General features: G+C 38.7%; 1 protein-coding gene across 2 annotated transcripts; it reads right to left on the reverse strand.

Annotated features, from left to right (window-relative positions):
- Positions 1-602: 602 nt before the first annotated feature.
- Positions 603-21431, reverse strand: LOC143148454 (uncharacterized). 2 transcript variants are annotated; one of them, XM_076314794.1, is made up of 5 exons: positions 21103-21431; positions 3476-3548; positions 2402-2563; positions 2119-2272; positions 603-1871 (listed from the first exon to the last, which is right to left on the reverse strand). In XM_076314794.1, the coding sequence occupies exons 2-5, from the start codon at positions 3545-3547 to the stop codon at positions 1756-1758; spliced, it is 504 nt and encodes a 167-aa protein (XP_076170909.1). In that variant the 5' UTR covers position 3548; positions 21103-21431; the 3' UTR covers positions 603-1755. The 2 variants fall into 2 exon arrangements, with proteins under 2 accessions (XP_076170909.1, XP_076170908.1); XM_076314793.1 differs by lacking the exon at positions 21103-21431 and adding an exon at positions 20436-20726.
- Between the last annotated feature and the right edge of the window lie 3887 nt (positions 21432-25318).

Genomic DNA, 25318 nt, shown 5'->3' on the forward strand with positions numbered 1-25318 from the left:
ATTTTCTACGAATGATAATTGTACTCGAATGAACGTCCATTGAACGATAGAAATTTTATACGAATGATAATTGTACTCTGATGAACGTCCATCGAAGGATAGAAATTTTATACGAATGATAATTGTACTCGAATGAACGTCCATCGAACGATAGAAAGTTTATACGAATGATAATTGTACTCTGATGAACGTCCATCGAAGGATAGAAATTTTATACGAATGATAATTGTACTCGAATGAACGTCCATCGAACGATAGAAATTTTCTACGAATGATAATTGTACTCGGATGAAATATCAAAAATTATGAAACGTGTGGACGTTGACACGATCAACGTACGCGGTTAGGGCACACGGTGTCGATCAGTCGTGTTTTGTTTCGTATAAAAAATTTACAAAAATAGAGCACTAGAGTACACGACTCTGGTGTTCTACGAAGGTTTGAACTCTCGTTGCGTACCCATTGCGAATTAAATTTTACAATTTATCGCGTTTTATATGTACAGTTAGCGCGATTAAGATAGTGGTTGAAGAAAGTGCTGGTCAAGAGTCTGGATACTCGTTACGTAAAATTACATTAGAAATCGGAGAAGTAGATGATCCGTGGTATTTATAGTTTCTTTAAACCAGATCTCTGCGACAGAGATGGCTCCTTAAAAATTAATTTAATTGTATCACTGAAAGGTTGCGGTAATCTTAAATAACCCACTTTTCTAGGCCCTTTTCGATACCGAATGTAACTTAATAACGCTCTAAAACCGATAAAAATGCAACACTAACTAAAACCAACACTATCAGAATTAAATAAAAAAATAAATTGTACCAGAAACCAGCACCTCGATGAAATCCTTCCAATCGTGTAATTAATTTCAAACGGAACATTTTCGTTTCAACGTTTCGTATATGTTTACATCTTGCAAGAAATTAAGGAGTAATTGAATTTTAATTTCAATTCCAAACGTTACGTAAAATTACATTAGAAATCGGAGAAGTAGATGATCCGTAGTATTTATAGTTTCCTTAGATCCAATCATTGCGATAGAGATGGCTCTGTTAACCCTTTGAACTCGAGAGGCGATCCTCGATCGCCACTTAATTCGTACTTTCTCCAATTAGGAAAACCATCGTGGTTTAGAATTGATATTAACTAAAATTCAATTACTCCTTTCTTGTAAGATGTGAACATATATATACGAAATATTGAAATGAAAATGTCTCGTTTGAAATTAATGAACACGACTCGAAGGATTTCATCTAGGTGCTGGTAACAGAGAAGCTTCGAGTGGAAGGGGTTAAAAGAAACGTTCTTCACGAGATTCGAACGAAAGTAATTTAAAGAGAATTAAACGAACGTTCGAATCGACGATTCCTAGCCAAGAATTGAGTATCTCTCCAGACGCGGAAGATCACCGTTTCGGCTCGAATATCACCGATTATCATTCGAGGGAGCATCTCTCGGCGCCATAAATACATTCTAATCTACTATTTCGCGATTAGTCTTGCATCACGAATACACGATCGCGCGGTTTACGATAAATCTTTCGGTAGACGAAAGGCGACGTGGCTCGATACTTTGGTGCGATTGCGCTAATTGAACTTTAAGCGACTCCTCTCTCGAAGCGATTAGACTGTTTCACGGGTCCGATACATCCCTTTCGAGAGAGGAAAAAAAAAGAAAAACAGTCCAATCGCTTCGGGAGAACTTAACATATCGTGTTCATTTTCTCGCTGTTTCGTCGATTTGCTTCCACGTGTTTCAAGGTCTTCGATAATTGTACGGTCTTCCGTACGGGTCGATCCTGTTGCTCAATTTGTCGTATCTCATCTGCTGGAAATAGTTGTACACGACCAGCCACAAGTACGTGTAAATCACTGTGGAGAAAGTGTACGATGTTTCGCGTTAATTTTTCCATTTTATCGAGGAATCGAGCGAAGCGAATGGTTAAAAGTTTTTCGATATCGATGTAAATTATCGTCGATGCGTTCCAAATCTGAACGCGTCGATTGGAACGAAACGTGACTCGAAGAGGATACATTCTGACCATTCGTGTTACTCGAAACTAAAAGTACAGTGTACCAATGGGGTCTGGGTTAGGTAACAGTAACAATGTGTACTCACGGATAGTGATGAGACCAACGACGAGCCAGAGAGCACCGTTCATGACTTCGTGATTCACGAAGAACATGATGGACGTGTAGATGACGCTGACGAGCAAGCCAACAGCGAGGATCAGGCCCAGAACCACCCACGGTAGCATCATGAATGTGTTTTTCTGGAAGAATTTCTTCGATTCGGATGCGAAATATCGATGCAAACGTTTTCGAACAGTGTCGAGACTGTTCGAGAATATTTATCGGGTGAAATATTACGAGAAACGATTTTTAACCATTTTTAATCTTACCTTGAGAGCGCCGACTATTAGCAACAACGAAATCAGGATCGTCATGCAGAGATTTATCGCGAAAATGATCTTAACGATGCTCTGGTCCAGCACGTCGATCAGTATCGTCTTCCATTCGACGTTCAGAGTGAAGATCATGACCAACGAAAGGATCGAGAGGACCTGAATGCAAATATATCGGTTTGAAGAATAATTATACTGTTTGAAGTAATTGGGAGATCACAAATTCGGGTTTGAGAATTTTTTAATACAAATTTTGTAAACTTAAGTACTATATACTGTACAATAGTGTTTGAAATAGTTGCGGGGTCGTTTATTCGGGTTTGAGAATTCTTTTAGTTGAAATTCTAAAAATTGAATAATAATCATACTGCTTGAAATAATTGGGGGATCGTTTATTAAGGTTTGAGAATTTTTTAAATTCAAATTCTAAAAATTGAATAATAATCATACTATTTGAAATAATTGATGGATCGTATACTCGTGTTTGAGAATTCTTTTACTTCAAATTCTAAAAATTGAACAATAATCATACTGTTTGAAATAATCGATGGATCACTTATTCACGTTTGAGAATTTTTTAAATTCAAATTCTAAAAATTGAACAATAATCATACTATCTGAAATAATTGATGGATCGTTTACTCGTGTTTGAGAATTCTTTTACTTCAAATTCTAAAAATTGAACAATAATCATACTGTTTGAAATAATCGATGGATCGTATACTCTTGTTTGAGAATTCTTTTACTTCAAATTCAAAAAATTGAACAATAATCATACTGTTTGAAATAATCGATGGATCACGTATTCGCGTTTGAGAATTTTTCCAGTTCAAATTCTGAAGCTGCAAGAATTCATCCAATATTTTCAAATTCCAAAACGTCGAACATTCGATCGAGGGATGCTTCGCGTCCGAAGTCTCTGTTCGAAACGATCTTTTCCCGATCCATTGAAACTCGATTCGTTGCACGTAACGATTCGCTGCGACCCAGAAATTTCTCCGAGCGGTTTATTATTATTATTATTGGAAGCAAACACAGCGACAGGATAAAGATACGGATGGATTTACTCACTATGCCGAGTATCCCGGTGAATATCGTCCCCACTTTCAGCGAGTAGCATCCGCAACACGTTGACAGCTGCATCCTGCAACGGATTTAACGTTAACTCGTGAAAATCGTCGACTGGTCGAGAGAACACGATGGAATTTGTTCACCAATCCCGTGAACCCGTTCACGGGTATACAATTTACCAAAGGTGGGCCACGGACCGACATTTCGATAGAATTTAGATCACGAATAGAATTAGAATCGAGCGTGCTCGCTTATTTTTAAAACTTGCATCGACAACGCTCCATGGCGTTGTCCATTTATTTACGGTATACACGTACAATCGATACACGCGCTATGGTTTCTCATTATCCACGTACACGAAATTCACGATCGTGGGGGCACCGTACCAGAAGTTTCAATCGTTACGAAACTCGTCAACAGGTGGATACCATTAACGTCGGTGTTTCGCAAAATTACACAACGTTTAATTGTATCCAAATTGAATCAGTTGCAACAGTTCGAACATGTCCACCCACGGAGAACATTGTACGCTTAACATTTCCACAGAGCTTGGAAGAGCTCGATGTCTTACAATTTCGAACTTTGATTTTTATATTTAATTAATTCTACGTATCTACACAGGGTAAGTGTTTTATCTCGACACGGTGAAATATCTCACGAGCAATCGATAATATAAAAAGAAAAAAATTCTTTTCAGAAATATCGTTTCATGCAAAATAAGGTGGATCGATTATTTACACGCGTAAAGTTCACGTTGCAGTACTAATTGTTTTGAGAATATACTTGGAATACATTCTTCGCGAGATGTTTCACCCTAACGAGATAAAACAGACTCTGTATATGTATTCTGTAGATTCTTCAATTTCGTGCACGAAACAATTTTAACCTCGTGGAATTTCATGACTCGGCCGTGCACCGTTTGTGGAACGTTCAATTACAAAATTAATATCGAATTATCGGATCGGCTCGTTCGAGAACGAATTCGACGAAACGGTCGTACGTTGCTTTCCCTTCGAATCGTCAGCATCGTTCACAATGTTTGCTCAGCGACGTTACGCAATCGCATCGCATTAACATGTCGCAATGTTAACGTCGAGGCTGACGCCACGTCGTTCACCTTACTCACCTTTATTTCAGTTCGCACGCGGCGTAGAAATTTCTAAATACATATTACTCGTGTGCAGACGATGGAACGATCCGCGATGCTGGAACGCGATCGGATTGTTAACGATTCAACATCGCTAATAGGAGCGCGAACGGTGGCTAGTAACGTTTAAGTAAATTCAATTGTCCGCCTGGTTGGACGGGAGGAAAATGTTCGTTACACGCGGACGATTACGTGTACGATAAACGAGATAATTAACGCGTTTGCAGCGTGTAATTGTTATTGGTAGATCGTTGTCTCGTTAAAGAAGAACGCGAGGTACCCTTGCGTCGAATTGATCGATCAATCGTCTGTTCGAAGTAATTGCGAATCGGTTTTCGAGTAATCGTGATTAACTCGAACGTTTATTCGCGATTACTGTATGAAAAACTTTTTTTAACGGTTGTTGTTTTCCCAATTGTGATGCCGTTTCGATCGTAGACGATTAAACGTGAAACACTCTCGAGAGTTTACAATTCTATGTTTTTGGACCGTTGATTGTTTACTTCGAGCCAACGAGTCTCTGTTACGTTTTTCTGTTGTCGATCAATCCTCGAACTAATCGCTTCGTTTCTTTATTTTGAATCGGGTAACTCGTCCAAGATAGAGTGGACGATCGACTAACGCGAACAGTTACTAAAATAGGTTTCTGCTCGCCCCTTTCCTAGAAAGTAATTCTGAAATGAACATTCGGCGCGTAAATGACACGAATCTGTTTTTTTTTTATTGTAGAAAAAATATTGTGACACTTTGACTTTGAACAAGTATACGAACGAGTCGATAGATCTACACGAAACTTCACATATGTTTATCGAACAGTAGTATTTTCTTTAGAAAAATAAATAGAACCTAATAACTTCATTTTTTATGAAACGACAAAATTTACCGAGTAATCTATTATAAGTTATTTCGTGACTAAAGTGCATTTGTACAACTGTACGATTCAACATTCGAGTTAAAGTGCATTTGTACACTGTACAACTGTACGATTCAACATTCGAGTAAAAGTGCATTTGTACACTGTACTGTTAATTGTACACTGTAGCGACCAATACTTGAGAACTTTTTAATTCCATTAAAATGGAAATAGCTAGCTTCGGTATCTTCAAGAATTTCATCGAATGTCGCGTGAACTTTGAAGGATAGATTTTGCTTCGTTTGGAAACAAAATAATTGATCTTTGAATACACAAACGGTTTCCAAGATCGAACGATCGTTCGACGAGCTCGCGGAGCAGTGCAACGAGGCGAATCGCGAAACCATCGTGGAAAAATCAAGGGGAATCAGCGATGACGCGAGCGGTGTTCGCGGGATCGGGTATGTGGCATTAAACGACGAAGTTTAATGCGCGGCACGCTGAGAATAGAGGGAATATGGGCCATTGGCATAGGTGGCCAGCTTCTATTTTCGATTCTTCACCGGTTTCTGTCCACACCGTCGCTGACCTTCCTTTCCACGTTTATTATTCCTGCGGTCGGTTGCATCCGGTCTCCAGAGAAAAGTGAGACCCTTCCTTGCAAAAGGGAAGTACCCAGTTCGAGAACTCTTGGTAACGGGGTAACGGTTGTGCACGTAATTCGCTTTCATCGCGAATCATGGGATAGAGAATTTGCTTGTCACGAGCGATCCAAAAGTGTTTGTTTCGTTTTCGTGACTGTCACGGTTATTTTTGTTAGAACTGTTCCTATCGTTATTATTTGCATCGCAATTGTTCGTGTCGTTATTATTTGCATCACAATTATTTCTATCGTTATTATTTCTATCACAGTTGTTCCTATCCTTATTATTTGTATCATAATTATTCCTATCGTTATTATTTCTATCACAGTTGTTCCTATCGTTATTATTTTTATCACAGTTGTCCCTATCGTTATTATTTCTATCAAAGTTATTCCTATCGTTATTATTTCTATCAAAGTTATCCCTATCGTTATTATTTCTATCAAAGTTATTCCTATCGTTATTATTTCAATCGCAATTGTTCGTATCGTTATTTGTCCCACAATCGTTCGTACCGTCGAATATTCTTGGAAATTACGGTTCCTCTAGAATATTACTATTTCCAGAGTGTTCAAGGTCTGGGTTAAGTTTTCGACCAACAGCCAGACGATCCTCGGGTATAAGAAGATTAATGTTCCGCTCGGGAAATGTCTTTTTTTATCCATGGATGACCTGGATGTTGCTCGAAACCGTTAATATTATATCACTCACATGTATTTTAAGTTCCATCGCGAATAAACGCCTAAATGACCTCTTGGTCCCGAGATTGCGATTAGTCGCTCGTGAATTAGAGATTGCCCCGCCATTACTCCGTAAACCATCCAAAGAATATCGAGATCTCTGGTTGGTCGGTTTAGACGAGTCATAGTCGACCGAATGAAATCATTCCGAACGTTTACGCCGCAATATCGGTAACTTTTAATTCTTCTCGAGTTACAGGTCGTTTTAGGGTCGTACGATTATAATGGCTGAATGCATATTAGTGTCAAGTACAACTCGCGGGAGAGTTACACTTAATAGAGAACACGATGCACACTACGCGCGAGTTAGAACCAAGGATGGGTGAAATTATATCCGAACGAAACGTTGATTGCCTTTTATTCGTTACGCGAAACTTTCATCCGGATAAAAATATTCTATCGTCTACATACCGAATCGTGAAATAAAGAATACACAACGATCCATTCGATTGAACAGTTAAATTCGCATCTACCCATCCTACTCCTATTAAAATTCTACTTTCAATTCAACAACTAACGGGACAAAAAGTCGCTTACTTTCGATTCACATTTCTCTCGTTGTAAACCGAACAAAGATACTCCTCAACTCGAAACATTCTTCGATAAACGAAATATTCAATATTCGTAAATAAAAAACGAACAAAGATACTCCTCAACTCGAAACATTCTTTCGATAAACGAAATATTCAATATTCGTAAATAAAAAACGAACAAAGATACTCCTCAACTCGAAACATTCTTTCGATAAACGAAATATTCAATATTTGTAAATAAAGAACGACAAATCTCCATTGCATACGTGGAATTGAATCTTCGTCTTGTAGATTTTAATCGAGGATGAAACAGAGATAAAATAAAAAATAGTGTAGGCAGTGAAAATTTCGAAATTTTTCACGCTTTTTATCGTTTATAATTGTTGATAAGCACGTTCGACGATCGTCGCGCGTCTGTTGCATCTCGGTGCATTTTCACGCAAACAACGAGCTCGTTGATCCAATAAATCTCCGTTGCATACGTGGAATTGAATCTTCGTCTTGTAGATTTTAATCGAGGATGAAACAGAGATAAAATAAAAAATAGTGTAGGCAGTGAAAATTTCGAAATTTTTCACGCTTTTTATCGTTTATAATTGTTGATAAGCACGTTCGACGATCGTCGCGCGTCTGTTGCATCTCGGTGCATTTTCACGCAAACAACGAGCTCGTTGATCCGACGAATTAAAAAGGGGATTAAAAACGACTGGTAATTAATTTTTCTACGTGGACGTGAGCGGTCGGAGCATGCGTGAGGGAGATCTGGAGCGAGGCTCGACGCTTCGATCGTGGTCACGGTTAATTCACCTTCCGCGGTTGGGTGTGTGTCACCGTCAGCCTGAATCGTCGATCCTTACAAGGCTCACGCGTATGGAAACGGAGGAAGTGAGCTTGCCCGACGCTGACTCGTATCCACTACCGATCACGGCCCCGGCCACGCGTTCCTACATCGCAGGATAAACGAAAGGATCGTGCCCCTCGAGCGTGAATGTTTCATTTACGCGCTTAATATCCCGTGAAAACGAACGCCTCGCAAACTGGAAAATTGTGCGTTGCTCGCTCACGCGCGAGCCCCGTACGGTCTTGTTGCATTTGAAATTTTAATCACGGTGCACCGAGCCTCGCGAAACGATACCGATCGTGCAACGCGTTTACACGTATCGTTGTCACGATTCGTACGAAAGTATTCTGGAATTCTGTTTCGAGAAATCTCTAGTTCGAGCGTAAAAAATCATTGTGCACTCGTTGAGAATGGATTTGGAAAGATAGATAGGAAATTAATGGGTTTATATTTTATATTCTTGGCGTGGATTGAAAGTAGAAGTAGGGATGGATTTGGGAATGTTGTGGTATACTTTGTGTGTATTTTGATAGAAAATAAAATAATTGCCTGTGGAGTAGAAAAAGTTGGAAATTCTTTGGAAAACTTCCTGTGGAATTGGAATTACGTTTCGTTATGAAAGCAGTCGGTATAAGTTATTTTAACCGGTTGGTGAGTCTAACGATAAAGATATTTGCGATAATTTACACAGACTTTCCGTAATAGCGTTAATAAAGATTAGATCTTTTTTTCGTCTACGTATTCTTTGTGTGCTTTGAGTATCGCTTCGGATAATTTTCGCATTCGAACAATTAGTTTCTTTACAACTTCCTTATTAATATCGTTTTGTTCGTCTTGTGGAACGTTTCGCAATCTTCTTTGCAACTTTGGTTTTTTCTTTTTCGATTCGGATACGTTTCTCGTTTGAAACGCTTGGACGAGTAAATATTTTTGTTCATAAACATCGATGTCCAACGTCCGTAAAAATGTGCAAGAACGAAGCAAAAGTTTCATTAATATCTGCATTGTATTAGGTCGTTCGGAAAGTCATTTCGTTTTTTTTTTTTTGGTGAAAATGAAACACGATTTTTTTAGAGTAACTCTAAATTTTTTTTAGAATGTAGATAATATTAAATTGTATATTCTCCATTTTGGAAAACGAGATGACTTTACGAACGATCCAATACGATGAAAATTTATAAAAATGGACAAGCGTGACAGGGAAGTATCCGTGAAAGAGATTACTCGGTAATGCGAGAATCGTTGATTTATTGCTAACTAGTTCTACGCGGGGACCATTAGATCTTGTTACAGGAGAAACTTCGATGGATCGAATTGCGCGAGCAGCAAAAGTCGATGTTGTCGAGATGTTTCCCGACCGTGATCGACCACGCTAACCACCTGTCTGGTTCCTTTCGATTTCACCGATAAAGGGAGATAATTGTATTCTTTCCGCGCGAAGACAGGGTACACGGGGAATACCAGTGGAAACATTTATTTGTAATTTTTAATTTTCGTAATTCAATTTTTTAAGAATCTCTCTACAAAGTTCTCTTTTTATAATTCAATTTTTTTTAAATTTCTCTAAGAAGTTTTCCTTTTATAATTCAATTTTTTAAGAATCTCTCTACGAAGTTCTCCTTTTATAATTCAATTTTTTAAGAATCTTTCCATGAAGTTCTTTTATAATTCAATTTTTTAAGAATCTCTCTACGAAGTTCTCCTTTTATAATTCAAGTTGGTAAGAATCTCTCTACAAAGTTCTCCTTTTATTATTTAATTTTTTAAGAATCTTTCTACGAAGTTCTTTTATAATTCAATTTTTTAAGAATCTTTCTACGAAGTTCTTTTATAATTCAATTCTTTAAGAATCTCTCTACGAAGTTCTACTTTTATCATTCAATTTTTTAAGAATTTCTCTACAAAGTTCTACTTTCATAATTCAATTTGTTAAGAATCTCTCTAGGAAGTTCTACTCCTGTCGCTTGATTTACAATTTAAATCGATAACAATGTACGAGAAATAATTGGTGAAAAGTTCCCAAAGCCTCCAAAGGTAGATTACCATTGGGTTGTTCGGAAAGTCATTTTCCAAAATGAAGCATATACAATTTAATAAAATACTTACACACTTTAAAAAAATCGTGTTTCGTTTTCACTAAAAAAAAATCGAAATGACTTTCCCAATAATCCAATACAATCGAGTCACTCCGCGTAAGGTGCATCCTGATTAAAATTCCAGTCGAGAAAGTTTTTTTGCAATTATTCGATTTCTGTGGACTTTCTTCGAGAAAAATTAAAGATAAATTTTCGAAATAGATTAGAAACTTGAGAAAATCGACAACGACCGATGAGTCGAGAAAGCTTTTTTGCAATTATTCGATTTCCGAGGACTTTCCTCGAGAAAAATTAGAGATAAATTTTCGAAATAGATTAGAAACTTGGGAAAATCGACGACGACCGATGAGTCGAGAAAGCTTTTTTGCAATTATTCGATTTCCGAGGACTTTCCTCGAGAAAAATTAGAGATAAATTTTTAAAATAGATTAGAAACTTGAGAAAATCGACGACGACCGATGAGCCGAGAAAGCTTTTTTGCAATTATTCGATTACCGTGGACTTTCCTCGAGAATAATTATAGATAAATTTTCGAAATAGATTAGAAACTTGGGAAAATCGACGACGACCGATGAGTCGAGAAAGCTTTTTTGCAATTATTCGATTACCGTGGACTTTCCTCGAGAAAAATTACAGATAAATTTTCGAAATAGATTAGAAACTTGGGAAAATCGACGACGACCGATGAGTCGAGAAAGCTTTTTTGCAATTATTCGATTACCGTGGACTTTCATCGAGAAAAATTACAGATAAATTTTCGAAATAGATTAGAAACTTGAGAAAATCGACGACGACCGATGAGTCGAGAAAGCTTTTTTGCAATTATTCGATTACCGTGGACTTTCATCGAGAAAAATTACAGATAAATTTTCGAAATAGATTAGAAACTTGGGAAAATCGACGACGACCGATGAGCCGAGAAAGCTTTTTTGCAATTATTCGATTACCGTGGACTTTCCTCGAGAATAATTATAGATAAATTTTCGAAATAGATTAGAAACTTGGGAAAATCGACGACGACCGATGAGTCGAGAAAGCTTTTTTGCAATTATTCGATTACCGTGGACTTTCCTCGAGAAAAATTACAGATAAATTTTCGAAATAGATTAGAAACTTGGGAAAATCGACGACGACCGATGAGTCGAGAAAAGAAGACCGCTGTGAGATGGTTAGATACGCGTGACCGTGACTGTCATGGCGAGCACGTCGTAACGTCGAGGTCTGACAGGCCACATAAGGAAACGCATCTCGATCCGTTGTTCCCGCGATCTCTCCCGTTCGCCACGTGCAAAAAGGAAACGCGTCACCGTCGGATACGATGAAAACCAGTCGGTCGACATTGTCAAGGGTCGTTTGTCGATTGGAACGTGCGAAACCGTGATCTATTCGATCGTTAATCAACATACGATGCAATCTCAAGGATGATCTTCGATAGAAGTAAAACTACCTATCCGGATAATAGTTTCCAACAAGTGTGTGTATATAACACTTGTTATATACTTGTACACAAAGTATCATATATACATACGGTTTTATTTTAATTTTTAACGATGAAATTTGAGTCTCTATACTCGATTAACCGATAGAAGTAAAACTACGTATCCGGTTAAAAGTTTCGAACAAGTGTGTCTGTGTGTACACTTGTTATATACTTGTACACAAAGTATCATATATACATACTGTTTTATTTTAATTTTTAACGATGAAATTTGAGTCTCTATACTCGATTAACCGATAGAAGTAAAACTACGTATCCGGATAAAAGTTTCGAACAAGTGTGTGTGTGTGTACACTTGTTATATAGTTGTACAGAGAGTACCATAGACATACGGTTCTATTTTAATTTTCAAAGTTGAAATTTGAGTCTCTATACTCGATTAACCGTGTTAAAAGAAATCCAATTACAATAAGACGGTTAATCGAGTACAGAGATGGAAGTTTTATCGTCAAGAACGAAAGAGAAATTACCATCGTTAAAATTACAAGTGTTGAAAGAAATCTAATTACGGTAAGACGGTTAATCGAGTACAGAGAGCGAAATTTCATCGTGGAGAACGAAAGAAAAATTACCATCGTTAAAATTACGAGCACTGGTAAAGCATCGCGGAACATTTACACGCGACTAAGCGTACATCGGCTATAAGCGGCGATGATACATCGAATTAGGTCAGCTTAGGTGAATCGTCGTCGGTCAAAGGCGAATCGGTGGAAAAATCGCGTCAATTCGATGACATCGAACGTCTCGTCGAGGTTTCGTCGATTTCGTTGAACGTGGGTTTCTTGTTTCTGGTCGAAAATCGACTGGAAAGAAGATGCAGGATGCACTTTGACTCTTAGTTTGTTTCGCGGTGTTTTACGCAGAAACGCGTTGCGTCACCGTAGGAAAGCGATCCAACCTCGAGAGGTCGTCTTCCACGACGCGGGGACTGGTAAACGAGAGCGTAATTTGCGCACAATTCTCCTGACCGTTAAAGTGACCGGCTTTGACCTGTGCACTTTGTCTATGAAAAGTGCAACGATTCAATCGAATCACCGATTACGATACGAAATACGATTCCTTCGAAATTGAATGTCTACGCTAATTCGAGTGGTCCCTCGAAGCGAAAAAATGAGTAAAAAATCATTTCTTTCCCAACGTTTCAATTTCTTTTATTTCGATCTTCCTTCGCAACGATAGATAACACTTGATCCAGTACAAGGAGTAAAATAAAGTTACCAAGTATTGGGTTGCTCGAAAGTTGATTTCGTTTCTTTTGGTGAAAATGAAGCACGATTTTTTTAGAGTGTATAAACATTTGATTAAATTATATATTCTCCGTTTTGGAAAACCCAATATATTAATATATACACTGAAAAGAAATATCGATCGTATTTGAATTATTATGTAAAAAATGATACAGGATTTATACAGCACAAGGTTGATGTTTAAGAGAAACCTGACTAAACGCTCGAAGTAATATTTTCAGGAGTAAATTTTATTTTTCTGGTTACGATTGGACTATTTAGTCGTTATCGGAGAATAAAGAAGAAATTCACGGACTGGACGGTCGCGAAGAAATGCGAGTGGAATTGTGGCGCGAATGGCACCGATCCGTGTTAAATTTAGGTGTGCCACGTGCGCGTAAACACCGTGCCGAAAAATAGAAAACCACTTGACACGCGTGTTTACGGCGCCTGTTCGATTATTCTTGACCCCGATACAGCCGTTAATCGGTAGCGAGGAGTGGACGAGAACCGGCCACTTGGGGAGGTTTCGTTTTCTTCGATCAGGGCGCTGTCCTTCCGCGAAAAGGATACCGAAGGATCGATATACACCGTACGAGACTCTTTATTTAGAATCCTTTCGTTCCTCGATTGTAATGGAAGCTATCCAATTACACGTCGAATTTATAGGGCACGGTAACAAAAATCGAAAACGCTTCTCGACGAAGCTGTACCAAGAATAGAACATCGTTAGGATAACGCGCGATATATGAATTTAGGATAACGTGCAATGTTTCTACTAACATCTTTGGGTCTATTAACATCTCTTCTAGTTGACGTTGGTAGAAATTAAAAATTATTTAACGAATATCACGCGTACCTTCCGAGGGGTATTAAAGTGTAGAAGGATCGATATACTTTGCGTGAATTTTTTTATTTAGAATCCTTTCGTTTCTTCATTGTAATGGAAATTGGTTACATCTCCAATTTATAGGGTATGGTAAGAAAAATCGAAAACGCTTCTTGACGAATCCGTACCAAGAATAGAACATCGTTAGGATAACGCGCGATATATGAATTTAGGATAACGTGCAATGTTTCTATCAACATCTTTGGGTCTATTAACATCTCTTCTAGTTGACGTTGGTAGAAATGAAAAATTATTTAACGAATATCACGAGTACCTTTCGAGAGGTATTAAAGTGTACAAGTCGTCAGATATTGAGATTTTATTATACTCGAAGAAGTAGAATAAAGCACCGACTCGCTGATTTTCCGACTTCCGAAGACCGCTTGTCCGCGAGTAGTTTTACGAGAACGTCTAGAAAGTTCACAGAGGTTCGAACTTAGAACGGATATTGCTCGAGGTAACGGAATATCAAGGTGACTTATCCAATTACAACAATGACTGTCATTTTTTTTTACCACCGCCGTAACGAAAACGATAGCGCGCAGAGCTCTGCCTCGTTCAAGTTTCGTCAAGTAACTTCGTATTTATTCCAAGTTCGTAACTTGGAAAAGAATCGGTTTCTTTTCGGGTCGAGAAGTTTTATCTCCGAATAAGAAAAACAAGAGGTCGGAAAATGAAATTCTTCGATGGTGACTACAAGAAGAACGTCTAAAAATGTGCAACAGATCTATATCGGGGACCTTTGTTGGTACAGCATCCGCTTGCGGTCTCCAAGTCAGGTGCAGCGTTGCTCGAAGAATATCGATTTTGCGTCGTGCGTTCCCTATTTCGTAATCATTTACCGCGTTCTACGTGGAACGAGGAAAAATTATAGCGTTCCATGGAACGATTTCTCTTAACGCGTTATTTGTGTTAAATTATGGGATAAGTTTCATTCTCGGTTCTTCGAATTGGTCGCTGGGCAATGATTGGAAGAAAAGCGAGACGTTTTTGTCTTGCAAAAATATTTTTCATTACTGGACAATATATCAAGGCGGTTATCTTTGGAGTACTATCAATGGTATCGAATCGGAGGCGATGTTTTTTTTTTAAAGTTGTTCTCAAGTTTCATTAGGTTATGTTCCACAAGAATGTTTACCCACAAGTGGGTAAAATATTAACTCGAGAAGTTATCGTTAGAATACCATATATAGCATAGGGTGATGATGCTCTTTTTTTTAAGTTGTTCTCAACGATGATTAGGTTATGTTCCACAAGAATGTTTGCCACAAGTGGACAAAATATCAACGTGAAAAGTTATCGTTGTAATACCATCGACAGCATCGGGGGATGATGTTTCTTTTTATGTTGTTCTCAACTTTCGTTAGGTTATGTTACACAAGAATGTTTACCCACAAGTGGGCAAAATATCAACCGAAAAGTTATCGTTAGAATACCATATATAGCACAGGGAGATGATGCTCTTTTTTTTAAATTGTTCTCAACGAAGATTAGGTTATGTTCCACAAGAATGTTTCCCACAAGTGGGTAAAATATCAACGCGAAAAGTTATCGTTGGAATATCATCGACAGCATCAAGAGATGATGTTTTTTTTTATGTTGTTCTCAACTTTCATTAGGTTATGTTCCACAAGAATGTTTCCCACAAGTGGGCAAAATATCAACCGAAAAGTTATCGTTAGAATACCATATATAGCACAGGGAGATGATGCCTTTTTTTTAAGTTGTTCTCAACGATGATTAGGTTATGTTCCACAAGAATGTTTCCCACAAGTGGGCAAAATATCAACGCGAAAAGATATCGTTGGAATACCATCAATAGCACCGAATCAGAGATGGTGTTTTTCTTTTAAAGTTGTTCTGATAATTAGATCACGTTCCACAAGAATGTTTACCCACAAGTGGGCAAAATAGCAACGCAAAAACTTAACGTTAGAATACTATCAATGGCATCGAATCAGGGATAACGTTCTTTTTTTTAAAGTTGTTCTCAACATTCATTAGATTACGTTCCCCAAGAATGTTTACCCACAACTGGGCAAATATCAACGCGAACCGTTATCGATGGCACCGAGTCAGAGACGATATCTTTCTTTTAAAGTTGTTCTGATAATTAGATCACCTTCCCCAAGAATGTTTACCCACAAGTGGGCAAAACATCAACGCGAAAGCCAATCGTTCTAATACCATCAACGACCCCGAGCCAGCGTTTCTTCGACGCATCGATCTCGACGACGATTGAATATTAAACAATTTTTCCCAAGTGAATCCGCGTAATCCCTCAGCAACGCCGTTATTATAAAAACTCGAGTCGAGGTATCCACGTGATCCACGCTGTCTGCACGGTTCGTGACGCATATCTCCGCCCGCGAGGCGATTTGCTGCGCACTTTATATGTATCTTCATGGTTCAGCCGCGGATGCGGGCCTGGCCTCCTTTTACTTCTCGCGTCGCGACGCCGCGAACCGTCGTTCTGCGTCGTTGGCCACGATTTTCGCAGACCCATCCATCCCGAGAACAACCATCGACTTCTCCTCGTCTCGACCCTGCGCCTCCATTTCTCCTTTTTCTTTTTTTTTTTACGTTTCATCTCCTCTCGTCTCTCGATTTCGGTTATCTCGCGATTCGTCCGTGTCACTTTCGCGAGTCTTGCCTCGCACGAGCGACGACTCGTCTCGCGATAACGCGACGAAATTGAACGAAGAAAGACGAACAAAGAGCAACAGACGCAACCGAGTACCAACGAAGAGACAGTGACGTGCACAATCAGTCACGCGAGTGTACACACACCTGTGCGATGTACAGGATGTCCTATTAGAAACGAAGAGTACGTCGTAACGGTGGATATTATTTTGTACGTTTTAAACAACAGGAAAAAGTGTCTTTTTCTGTTTTTTTTTTTGTTTTTTTTCTTCGCGAGACACGTTTCAGAGGAGATCTCAATGTCAGCATCCTCCGTCACGGACAACTTTAAGAAAAGAAACATCGTCTCCGACTCGATGCCTTCGATTGTATTTCAACAATTTTTTTGCGTCGATATCTGTGAAATTTTGGTCCCGAGATTCCAGCAAGCGATACATTCGAATGATAGAAACCCACGACCTTCTTTTGCAATCGAAAGAGTCGTCGATACCCGTTTACCGATAGTTGAATCGTTTAAGTTTATCGCTCGACTTTTTTTTCCATAATACATCGTAGCGATTTTATGTTTCCAATTTGCCGTGACATCCGACGATGACCGTACATCCTTGCAGCGGAAACGTTAAGTAATAAATAATCGTTCGTTGCGCTGTGGTTGCTCGTTATTTTCAAACACAAAGATATAACTTTCGAAACATTGTCGCGCGAATATTTCTATCAGTTACCAAACGATCTAGAAAAACGAAGTATTATACATTTACTCGATGTTTGCTTCTCTTCGAAAGATTCCCAATTGTAACGATAAAATTGAAAGAAGTAGTATTAATTCTACTATTAGATTCTAGACTAGACTAGACTATTCTACTATTAGTATTAATTTCTATTAGAAAGAATATTCGAAAGATTACAATGTCGTTTTTATTCGCGTTACGTCTCTACGAGACTATTCACGGAGAACTTTAATCGAGTGTACAATTCCCCTCGATATAGCGTCATTTGTGTTCTTCGCGTTATTCTTTTCAGTATCGAACCATCGCTGTTGCTAATAATCGCTCACGCGCAACACCTTTCGAAACACTGTCGCGCGAATATTTTTATCAGTTTCCAAACGATCTAGAAAAACAAAGTACATTTACTCGATGTTTGCCTCTCTTCGAAAAGTTCCCAATTGTAACGACAAAATTGAAAGAAGAGTATTCGAAAGATTACAATGTCGTTTCGATTCGCGTTACGTCTCTACGAGACTATTTACGGAGAACTTTAATCGAGTGTACAATTCCCCTCGATATAGCGTCATTTGTGTTCCTCGTTTTATTCTTTTCAATATCGAACCATCGCTGCTGCTAATAATCGCACTCACGCTTGAACGAAGAAAAAGTTTCTCGATGGTGGTAATGTCGCGATGAAATCCACGGTTATCTTGGCGAATCGCGTTTCGAAATAGGTGACGGAATTTTTAACGTTATTTGCATAACGTGCACCGTTTACGTTAAACACACGTGATTCCCGTGGCAATATTTATCGCGCGTCCTTGCACCGTCGCGTTGCATTTTCATTGTACGAACGAATCGAAGAAATATCGTCGAGTTCCCCGACACTCGATTATACAATTCCCGACGATTACCTTCAATTACCACGTCATCGTTTTTCGTGCGATGGTGTCTCGGGATACTTCTCTTCGCGTCTATTTCCCGCGCTTTACGATGTTCGTGTAAAATGGGTAAAAGAAGAATTTTTCGAAACCAGGAATAAATATTTCTTTTTCGCAACGATCGTGGAACGAGTCTCGATCGATGACTCGTTGTCGAAACAACGCATCCTTCTCTTCGCAAATATCGCTCGACGGTTTTTAGAATACTTTCAGATCTCAATTTTTCAGTACTTTGTTCCTTATCGTTGCTATATTTTAGGAAATATAGAAGTTTGGACTTTGAATATTTTCAAAAGTTTTAATCTATGATTTATAAAGTTTAATTGATCAGTTCTACATTGTGTTCAGTATTTTGTTCCTTATCGTTGCTATACTTCAAGAAATATAGAAATTTGGACTTTGAATATTTTCAAAAGTTTTAATCTATGATTTATAAAGTTTAATTAACCACTTCTACATTGTGTTTAGTACTTTATTCCTTATCATTGCTATATTTTAGGAAATATAGAAGTTTGGACTTTGAATATTTTCAAAAGTTTTAATCTATGATTTATAAAGTTTAATTAACCACTTCTACATTGTGTTCAGTATTTTGTTCCTTATCGTTGCTATACTTCAAGAAATATAGAAGTTTGGACTTTGAATATTTTCAAAAGTTTTAATCTATGATTTATAAAATTTAATTAATCACTTCTACATTCGCTCTACGTATCGTGTACACTTGCTCCGCGATATATGTCCCGAAGACTCGAACAACGAACGAAATGAAAGGAGAACGAAATAATTTCGTAGGTTTATTTGTTATTTCTGTTACTTTTTATCTTACCGTCGTTATAAAACGTCGGATCGCGTTACGTCCGTTAAAAACATTCTCGATGGCGTCAGCGATCGAGTGCTTTTAATTACCGCCCGAGGTTGCTAAGAACCGACTAAAAACAGACCGATGATGCACGGCTGAAAAAATTCCGAGGAACGTTACGTTCGATTATTTATCGCACGTTGAGAATTTTTCTCTCAATTTTTCGCTGATTTTTCTTTCGTCGATCGAAAAATTCTGATTTATCCTCACGATTTTCAGCGACACCTGGTTCGTTCGTCTCGCGGAACCTTACGAAAGGGTCGCGAGAATCGGCGCGAAATTTCAATTCGGGTGTCTTTGCGCGCATGCGCGGCCATTTTACGCTTCGAATCTTCTCGTTGCGCTATGCTCATTATTGAAAATAATCTATGCGTACCGTGGAACCATCCACGCGATCATTGCTCTCGGATCATTTTTTGCCAATTTCGCACGCGAACTTTGTTTACGACGCACGCGTGAAATTGTAGTTTCTTCTTTTTTATTCGGTAGAAATATTCGGTTCGATTCTTTAGGGTTTCGTGAACTTTTTTTACGATCGACGCGCGACATTTTCATTTCATTTCTTTTGGTTGGATCTACTCACTTTGATCTACGGCGAAATGGAAGAAAATTGGAAACTTTGCAGATCAATTGTCGCTAATTTTCGTCTATCGTTGACAATTCGCGCGTAAAGTTCAAATTCTTTTTTTTTTTATTCGTTCGATCTACTCACTTTGCTTTACGACGAAACCAACGAAAATCGGTAATTCTACGGATCACTAATTTTCCTTTATCGTTCCTCGTTGACATTTCGCGCGTGAAGCTTAATTTTTTTTATTCGTTCGATCTACTCACTTTGCTCTACGACGAAACCAACGAAAATTGAGAACTCTACAGATCACTTATCCCTAATTTTCGTCTATCGTTTACAATTCGCGCGTGAAGTTTAACTGTTTTTATTTCTTCGATCTACTCACTTTGCTCTACGACAAAACGGAAGAGAATCGGTAATTTTACGTATCACTAATTTTCCTCTATCGTTCCTCTTTGACAATACGCGCGCGAAGTTCAATTCTTTTTCTTTTCTTTATTCGTTCGCTCTACTCACTTTGCTCTACGACGAAACGGAAGAAAAATAAGAACTCTACAGATCACTTATCCCTAATTTTCGTCTATCGTTGACAATTTGCGCGTGAAGTTTAACTTTTTTTATTCCTTCGATCTACTCACTTTTCTCTACGACGAAACGGAAGAGAATCGGTAATTCTGCGTATCACTAATTTTCCTCTATCGTTCCTCGTGGACAATACGCGCGCGAAGTTCAATTCTTTTTCTCAATTTCTTTATTCGTTCGATCTACTCACTTTGGTCTCCGAGCGACGAAACGGACGAGTATCGGGGATTCTTCGCAGAGAAGAGGTTCGCACCGAGGTAAACTCTCGAGGAACGTGACAGAGTGAGACGAACAGAGACGAAGCAGAGAACGCTTTGGTTCCCGCGAGGCGAAACGAAATCGCACTTAGGTCAAGCGCGGTCCGCTCGCAATAGGAGATGGTCAGAAACTGTGCCAAGAACAGCACGTCGCCGCGCCAAACCGCGAAGCTGTACACCTACGACCCGCCGCGCGTACACCTACACCGGCGGTTAACCGACGCACAACAGCGTCGCGGCGCAGCGACGGGACGACGGTGTCGAGCGATCCCGAAATTTCATATTTCAACGAAAATTTCAAACGACGAACCGAAAACGAGCGACTCGATGGCCTTTAGTCGTCGCGATGATTTCCCACGTAGAAACAAAAAGAAATATTACGCTCAAATTCTTCCTTAGTGAGAAAAAAAGAAAAAGTTCGTTGGGCTTTTACGTCCAGAATTTAATTCTCTATAAAATTTACTCCGAACGTTTTTTCGTATCTTTGCAAATAAAGTATCCGTACCGGTGTATTCGAAACAATTCGAATTACCTTACAATAAGGTAATCGTTGCTGTATATAATTTTGTTCAAAATAGAAACGAATTTCGGGACGATTACCTTAAAATTTGAAAATTAAATTATGCTCAGTTTCGTTCAGATCCAGTAGAAACGTACGTTTGTATTTAATAATCGAAACGCGATCGAAGAGCAACAATCCGAATTATCGGTTTGCGTTCGTGTACATTGTCGAATAAGATTGGTCGCGTGTCTGTTCTCTGACCGAGCGATTATCGATTAAATTTATTACGGGTGTGCGGTATTACAAACACCGAGTTATCTAAGTTCGATGATTTACGCGAACGATTAGTTCATGAAAAATATGGTTGCTCGACGAAACGTCGTTCACTTTTAATAAACGCGCTAGAATTCTTCCGCGCACGGTTACACGGTTGACCACTTGACTCTCGAAGCGCGGCATATGACGCGATTATAAATTCATCGGCTATTGCGGAACGCATCGCACGATGCGCGACTTATCTTTCTTGGGTAATTATTTACGGAACACACGTATGTTGCGCATGCACAGCATTTTTTCTTTCTTTTTTTTTTTCTCTCGAACAACCATTTGCGTAAACGCAACCAGCGAAGATAATACAGTATTTGTAAAACGTGTGAATGTAATATAAAATTCCGAGTCGAGGTGACGTTTTCCGCGCGAAATTCTCCAGATTTGAATGTATTTCGAACGAGAATTTCGGTGAAAAAATATCTCGAGTGAAAATCGAGAAGAGAATTAAAACAGAAGGTAGTTTCTATCGAATATTCGAATCGAATATACTAGTGGAAATTTATGACCAAAGAATTGATACAAAAATTGGTAAAAAAATACCTCTAGTGAAAAAAATTGGTAAAAAAAAATACCTCGAGTGAAAATCGAGAAGAGAATTAACACAGGAAGTAGTTTCTATCGAATATTTGAATCGAATATACCAGTAGAAATTTATGACCAAAGAATTTAAAAAAAATTGATAAAAAAATACCTCAAGTGAAAAAAATTGGTAAAAAAAAATACCTCCAGTGAAAATCGAAAAGAGAATTAAAATGGAAGGTAGTTTCCTTCGAATATTCGAATCAAGTATACTAGTGGAAATTTATGACCAAAGAATTGATAAAAAAATTGGCAAAAAAAAAAATTCGAGTGAAAACCGGGAAGAGAATTAAAACGGAAGGTAGTTTCCTTCGAATATTCGAATCGAATATATCAGTGGAAATTTATAACCAAAGATTTGGTAAGGACAGTTGCATTCTCTCAGACCTCGATGACATATTGGAAATGCATCGATACCGATGAATAGGAAAACACGACAAGATCGAAAATCAGACGATGCTCGATTGGTGGATTAAATGGCTATTAGTACGGCCCACCGAGTAAACAGGAACCGCATTTAATTAAGTGCATTAAGCTCGTTGAGGGCCACGATAAAATGGCACGTTGGAAGCATCAGCCGAGTTGAACGAAGCTGGTCTACGAAGGTTACTCGAATCGAAACGGAATTTGAACCAACGATACTGAAATTAACGAGATTTTCCACTTGTTGTTAAAGCGTATACTTAGCAACGCGATCCTTTCTCTGGTTACTCTTTCCAAAACAAGGGTAAAGTTTCTCTCGATCATAATATATCGTTACTCGAGCAACAATTTATTCGATCGAAGCACGTGTCTTATTTGTTACATTATTAATAAATTAGTAAGATTTCGGGCGAATAATCAATAAAATTTCACTCGAATAACAACTAAAGTGAAAGTTTTTCGAATAACGCGCCTTTGATCTTTAGCCCCTAATAATATGCAACCGTGACTCGCACTGGTGTATGGATGTGTATCTAATCAGTAGGCGTGCTTTGTAAAGTTCCTCCTTTTACGTAGAAAATACAATTGTTCCAAAAGGTTGGTACTTCTCGATGGAAAAAAGGGAACCAACTATCATTTATATAATTTCGGAGAAAAAACTTTATTCGTACAATTCGTTTTCATAAAAATGACGAGCACGAAACTTCGAAGATTGAGCATAAAACTGCTCAGATTGCGCGTAATGGCTGCACAGCGATCGTGGCGTTTCCCCCACCATTACGCACACTAAACAAAAGTTGCGTATTCGTGAGCTCGACTTCCGCGGCTTCGGCGATTCGAGAGAGAAGGAAAAACTTCGCCCTCGTTGTCGAAAAATTTGAAGTCCGATTTGCGGGCAGTCAGCTCGACTTGCAATACTTTTCTACGTTATACGAATCGTGTGCAATGTTCTACGTAAACAATGGTCAAATCGTCTACTCGTAAATCGTGCTCTAGATCTTTCGAGAACGAGAGAGAAAGCCTCGCACATTTCTACCTTCTCGACTCGCCGAAGTTGTCCGAAGTGTCGATCTCACGGTCACGCGGCTTTTAAATTAGTGTGCGAGTGGTGGGAGTATTTCCATGTCGCGTGTAACGTTGCGCGCGATCTAACCGCTATGTTCGGTATTTTCTAAACATATTTGAGGTTAGCAAAACGATGACTCGTAATTTCACGCGGACCACGTTCTACTTAAATTTTTTATTAAATGTACGGTGTCTTCGACGGATTGTACTCGATGTGCTCGAGTTTCCAATGATCGACCGAAAATTGACAATTTCGTTGCGTCGAGCTTATAGAAACTATTGGCGTCATTGGACCTAGAAGTTTCTTCGAGTTTCGATGGTCCAGTTAGGAGTGCACTCAGCCACTCGACGCCGTTAACTGGAGGGAAAACTCGCAAAGAAGCATTTGATCGAACGGTAGGTTAAGAGTCGAACGATTTCTTCTCCGAAGAAAGCCTCTCGTCCCATCAACGGCGTCGATCGCAAAGGGGTTCGCGATACGGTCGTAGATTACGCGTGTACGGTTTCAAGTAGTGCGAATCGAGGACACAATGCACCAATGTACAACTGCGTCTCTTTTCTTAGACGACGCTGCTCGCTTGTTTTTCGAGAACTCCTAGGCAGATGGGAAACAAAAGCACTATCGAGAGAAAAAACACGATCGTGTTTGGGCCGTTTTTAAACATGCGTATACCCCCGTTTAATAACCGTAAGAACATCTACTGAAACGTCATTCCATTTATATTATGACGTACATAAAATCGTCGAAACATTTATATTTAAAATTTTGGTTCCGTTATAGGTAACTTGAACCGAACTAAAGTAATCATTTAGAACTGGATCATAACGAATATAAACTAAACTTTATTTATACATTTTCCACAAACGATATTCGTTCTTTTAAAAACAAATAAAACCCTTATTCGGACCGGATTAACCCGAGCAGTATCGAAACTGCAGACGGATACACGAATTATACGATGAACAAACATCGCGAATAAATCGCTGTACGTTAGTTCTATTTGTCTGTTGTGCGAATAAAATGTTGCTTATCTCTGGCCGGAGAATGTGATTTTAGTGACTCGAGTCTGAATGTACCCTACTGTCATTTATTTTTCAGCCTTCGATTGTTCGATTGAAACTTCGATTTTTCCGTACAGAAAAGGCGGTTGGTGACTAGAACGCGTCCAAATTAACACGTTGGCGGACAGACAACGTCCCTTGTGAAATTTCTAAGTGATTCTTGAAACGGACTTTTCGGTGATCGAGTGTTCTTCAATTAACGGACCGGGTCGACGATGATCGGCTTCGACGGAAGCGGAGACTCGCTGGTCTTCCGGCTCCTTCGAAAGTTTCGTGTTCCTGATGCCTAGCTTTCTCGGGCATTTCGTTGGCCTTCCATTTCGGACCGAACTATTGATAATGAACCTGTTGGGTTTGGCAAGCATCGTTCTCTAGACACTAGTGTTCTTTTATTATCTCTCGATTACTATTTTCGCGTAACCTTTCCGTTTCTAACCTCGAAATTCAAGCGCGTCGTAGATGTCCTTCGCGCGCGCGCGCGAAAAACGCGGGACGTATCTCGCGAAGTTGAAAAATTAATCGTCGAAGATTCGTTAAATGAGAAATTGCAAACGCAAAAATTCGAGCGATGAGAATTCTGGAAGAATCCGATTTTTCCATTATTCGATAAAAAGGACACTTCGAGCCTTGCGTTTCGATCGAACTTGAATACAAAGAATATTGAAAAACATCGATGATTTTTTCGGAAATTAAAAGAATTTTGTCTCTTTTTTTTTTATTAAATATCGAAGATCTCGTCGATCCGTGGAACGAAAAGTTTAAAATACCTAAATTTATCGATAAATATACGTATTTTTTTTCTTTTTTTTCAACGACAAGAGAAACATTAATAAGTACGCTTGTTTTAAAGGTTAA

This window comes from Ptiloglossa arizonensis, chromosome 6, assembly GCF_051014685.1.
Source record: "Ptiloglossa arizonensis isolate GNS036 chromosome 6, iyPtiAriz1_principal, whole genome shotgun sequence".
Lineage (NCBI taxonomy): Eukaryota > Metazoa > Arthropoda > Insecta > Hymenoptera > Colletidae > Ptiloglossa > Ptiloglossa arizonensis.

What these genes read in the sequence shown, in the direction of transcription:
- LOC143148454 (XM_076314794.1), bottom strand. Translation starts at nt 3,547, where the DNA reads ATGCAGCTGTCAACGTGTTGCGGATGCTACTCGCTGAAAGTGGGGACG. An exon ending in TCACCGGGATACTCGGCATA is followed by an intron (nt 2,564 to 3,475) that starts GTGAGTAAATCC and finishes ATTTGCATTCAG; the next exon opens with GTCCTCTCGATCCTTTCGTT. An exon ending in TAATAGTCGGCGCTCTCAAG is followed by an intron (nt 2,273 to 2,401) that starts GTAAGATTAAAA and finishes AAATTCTTCCAG; the next exon opens with AAAAACACATTCATGATGCT.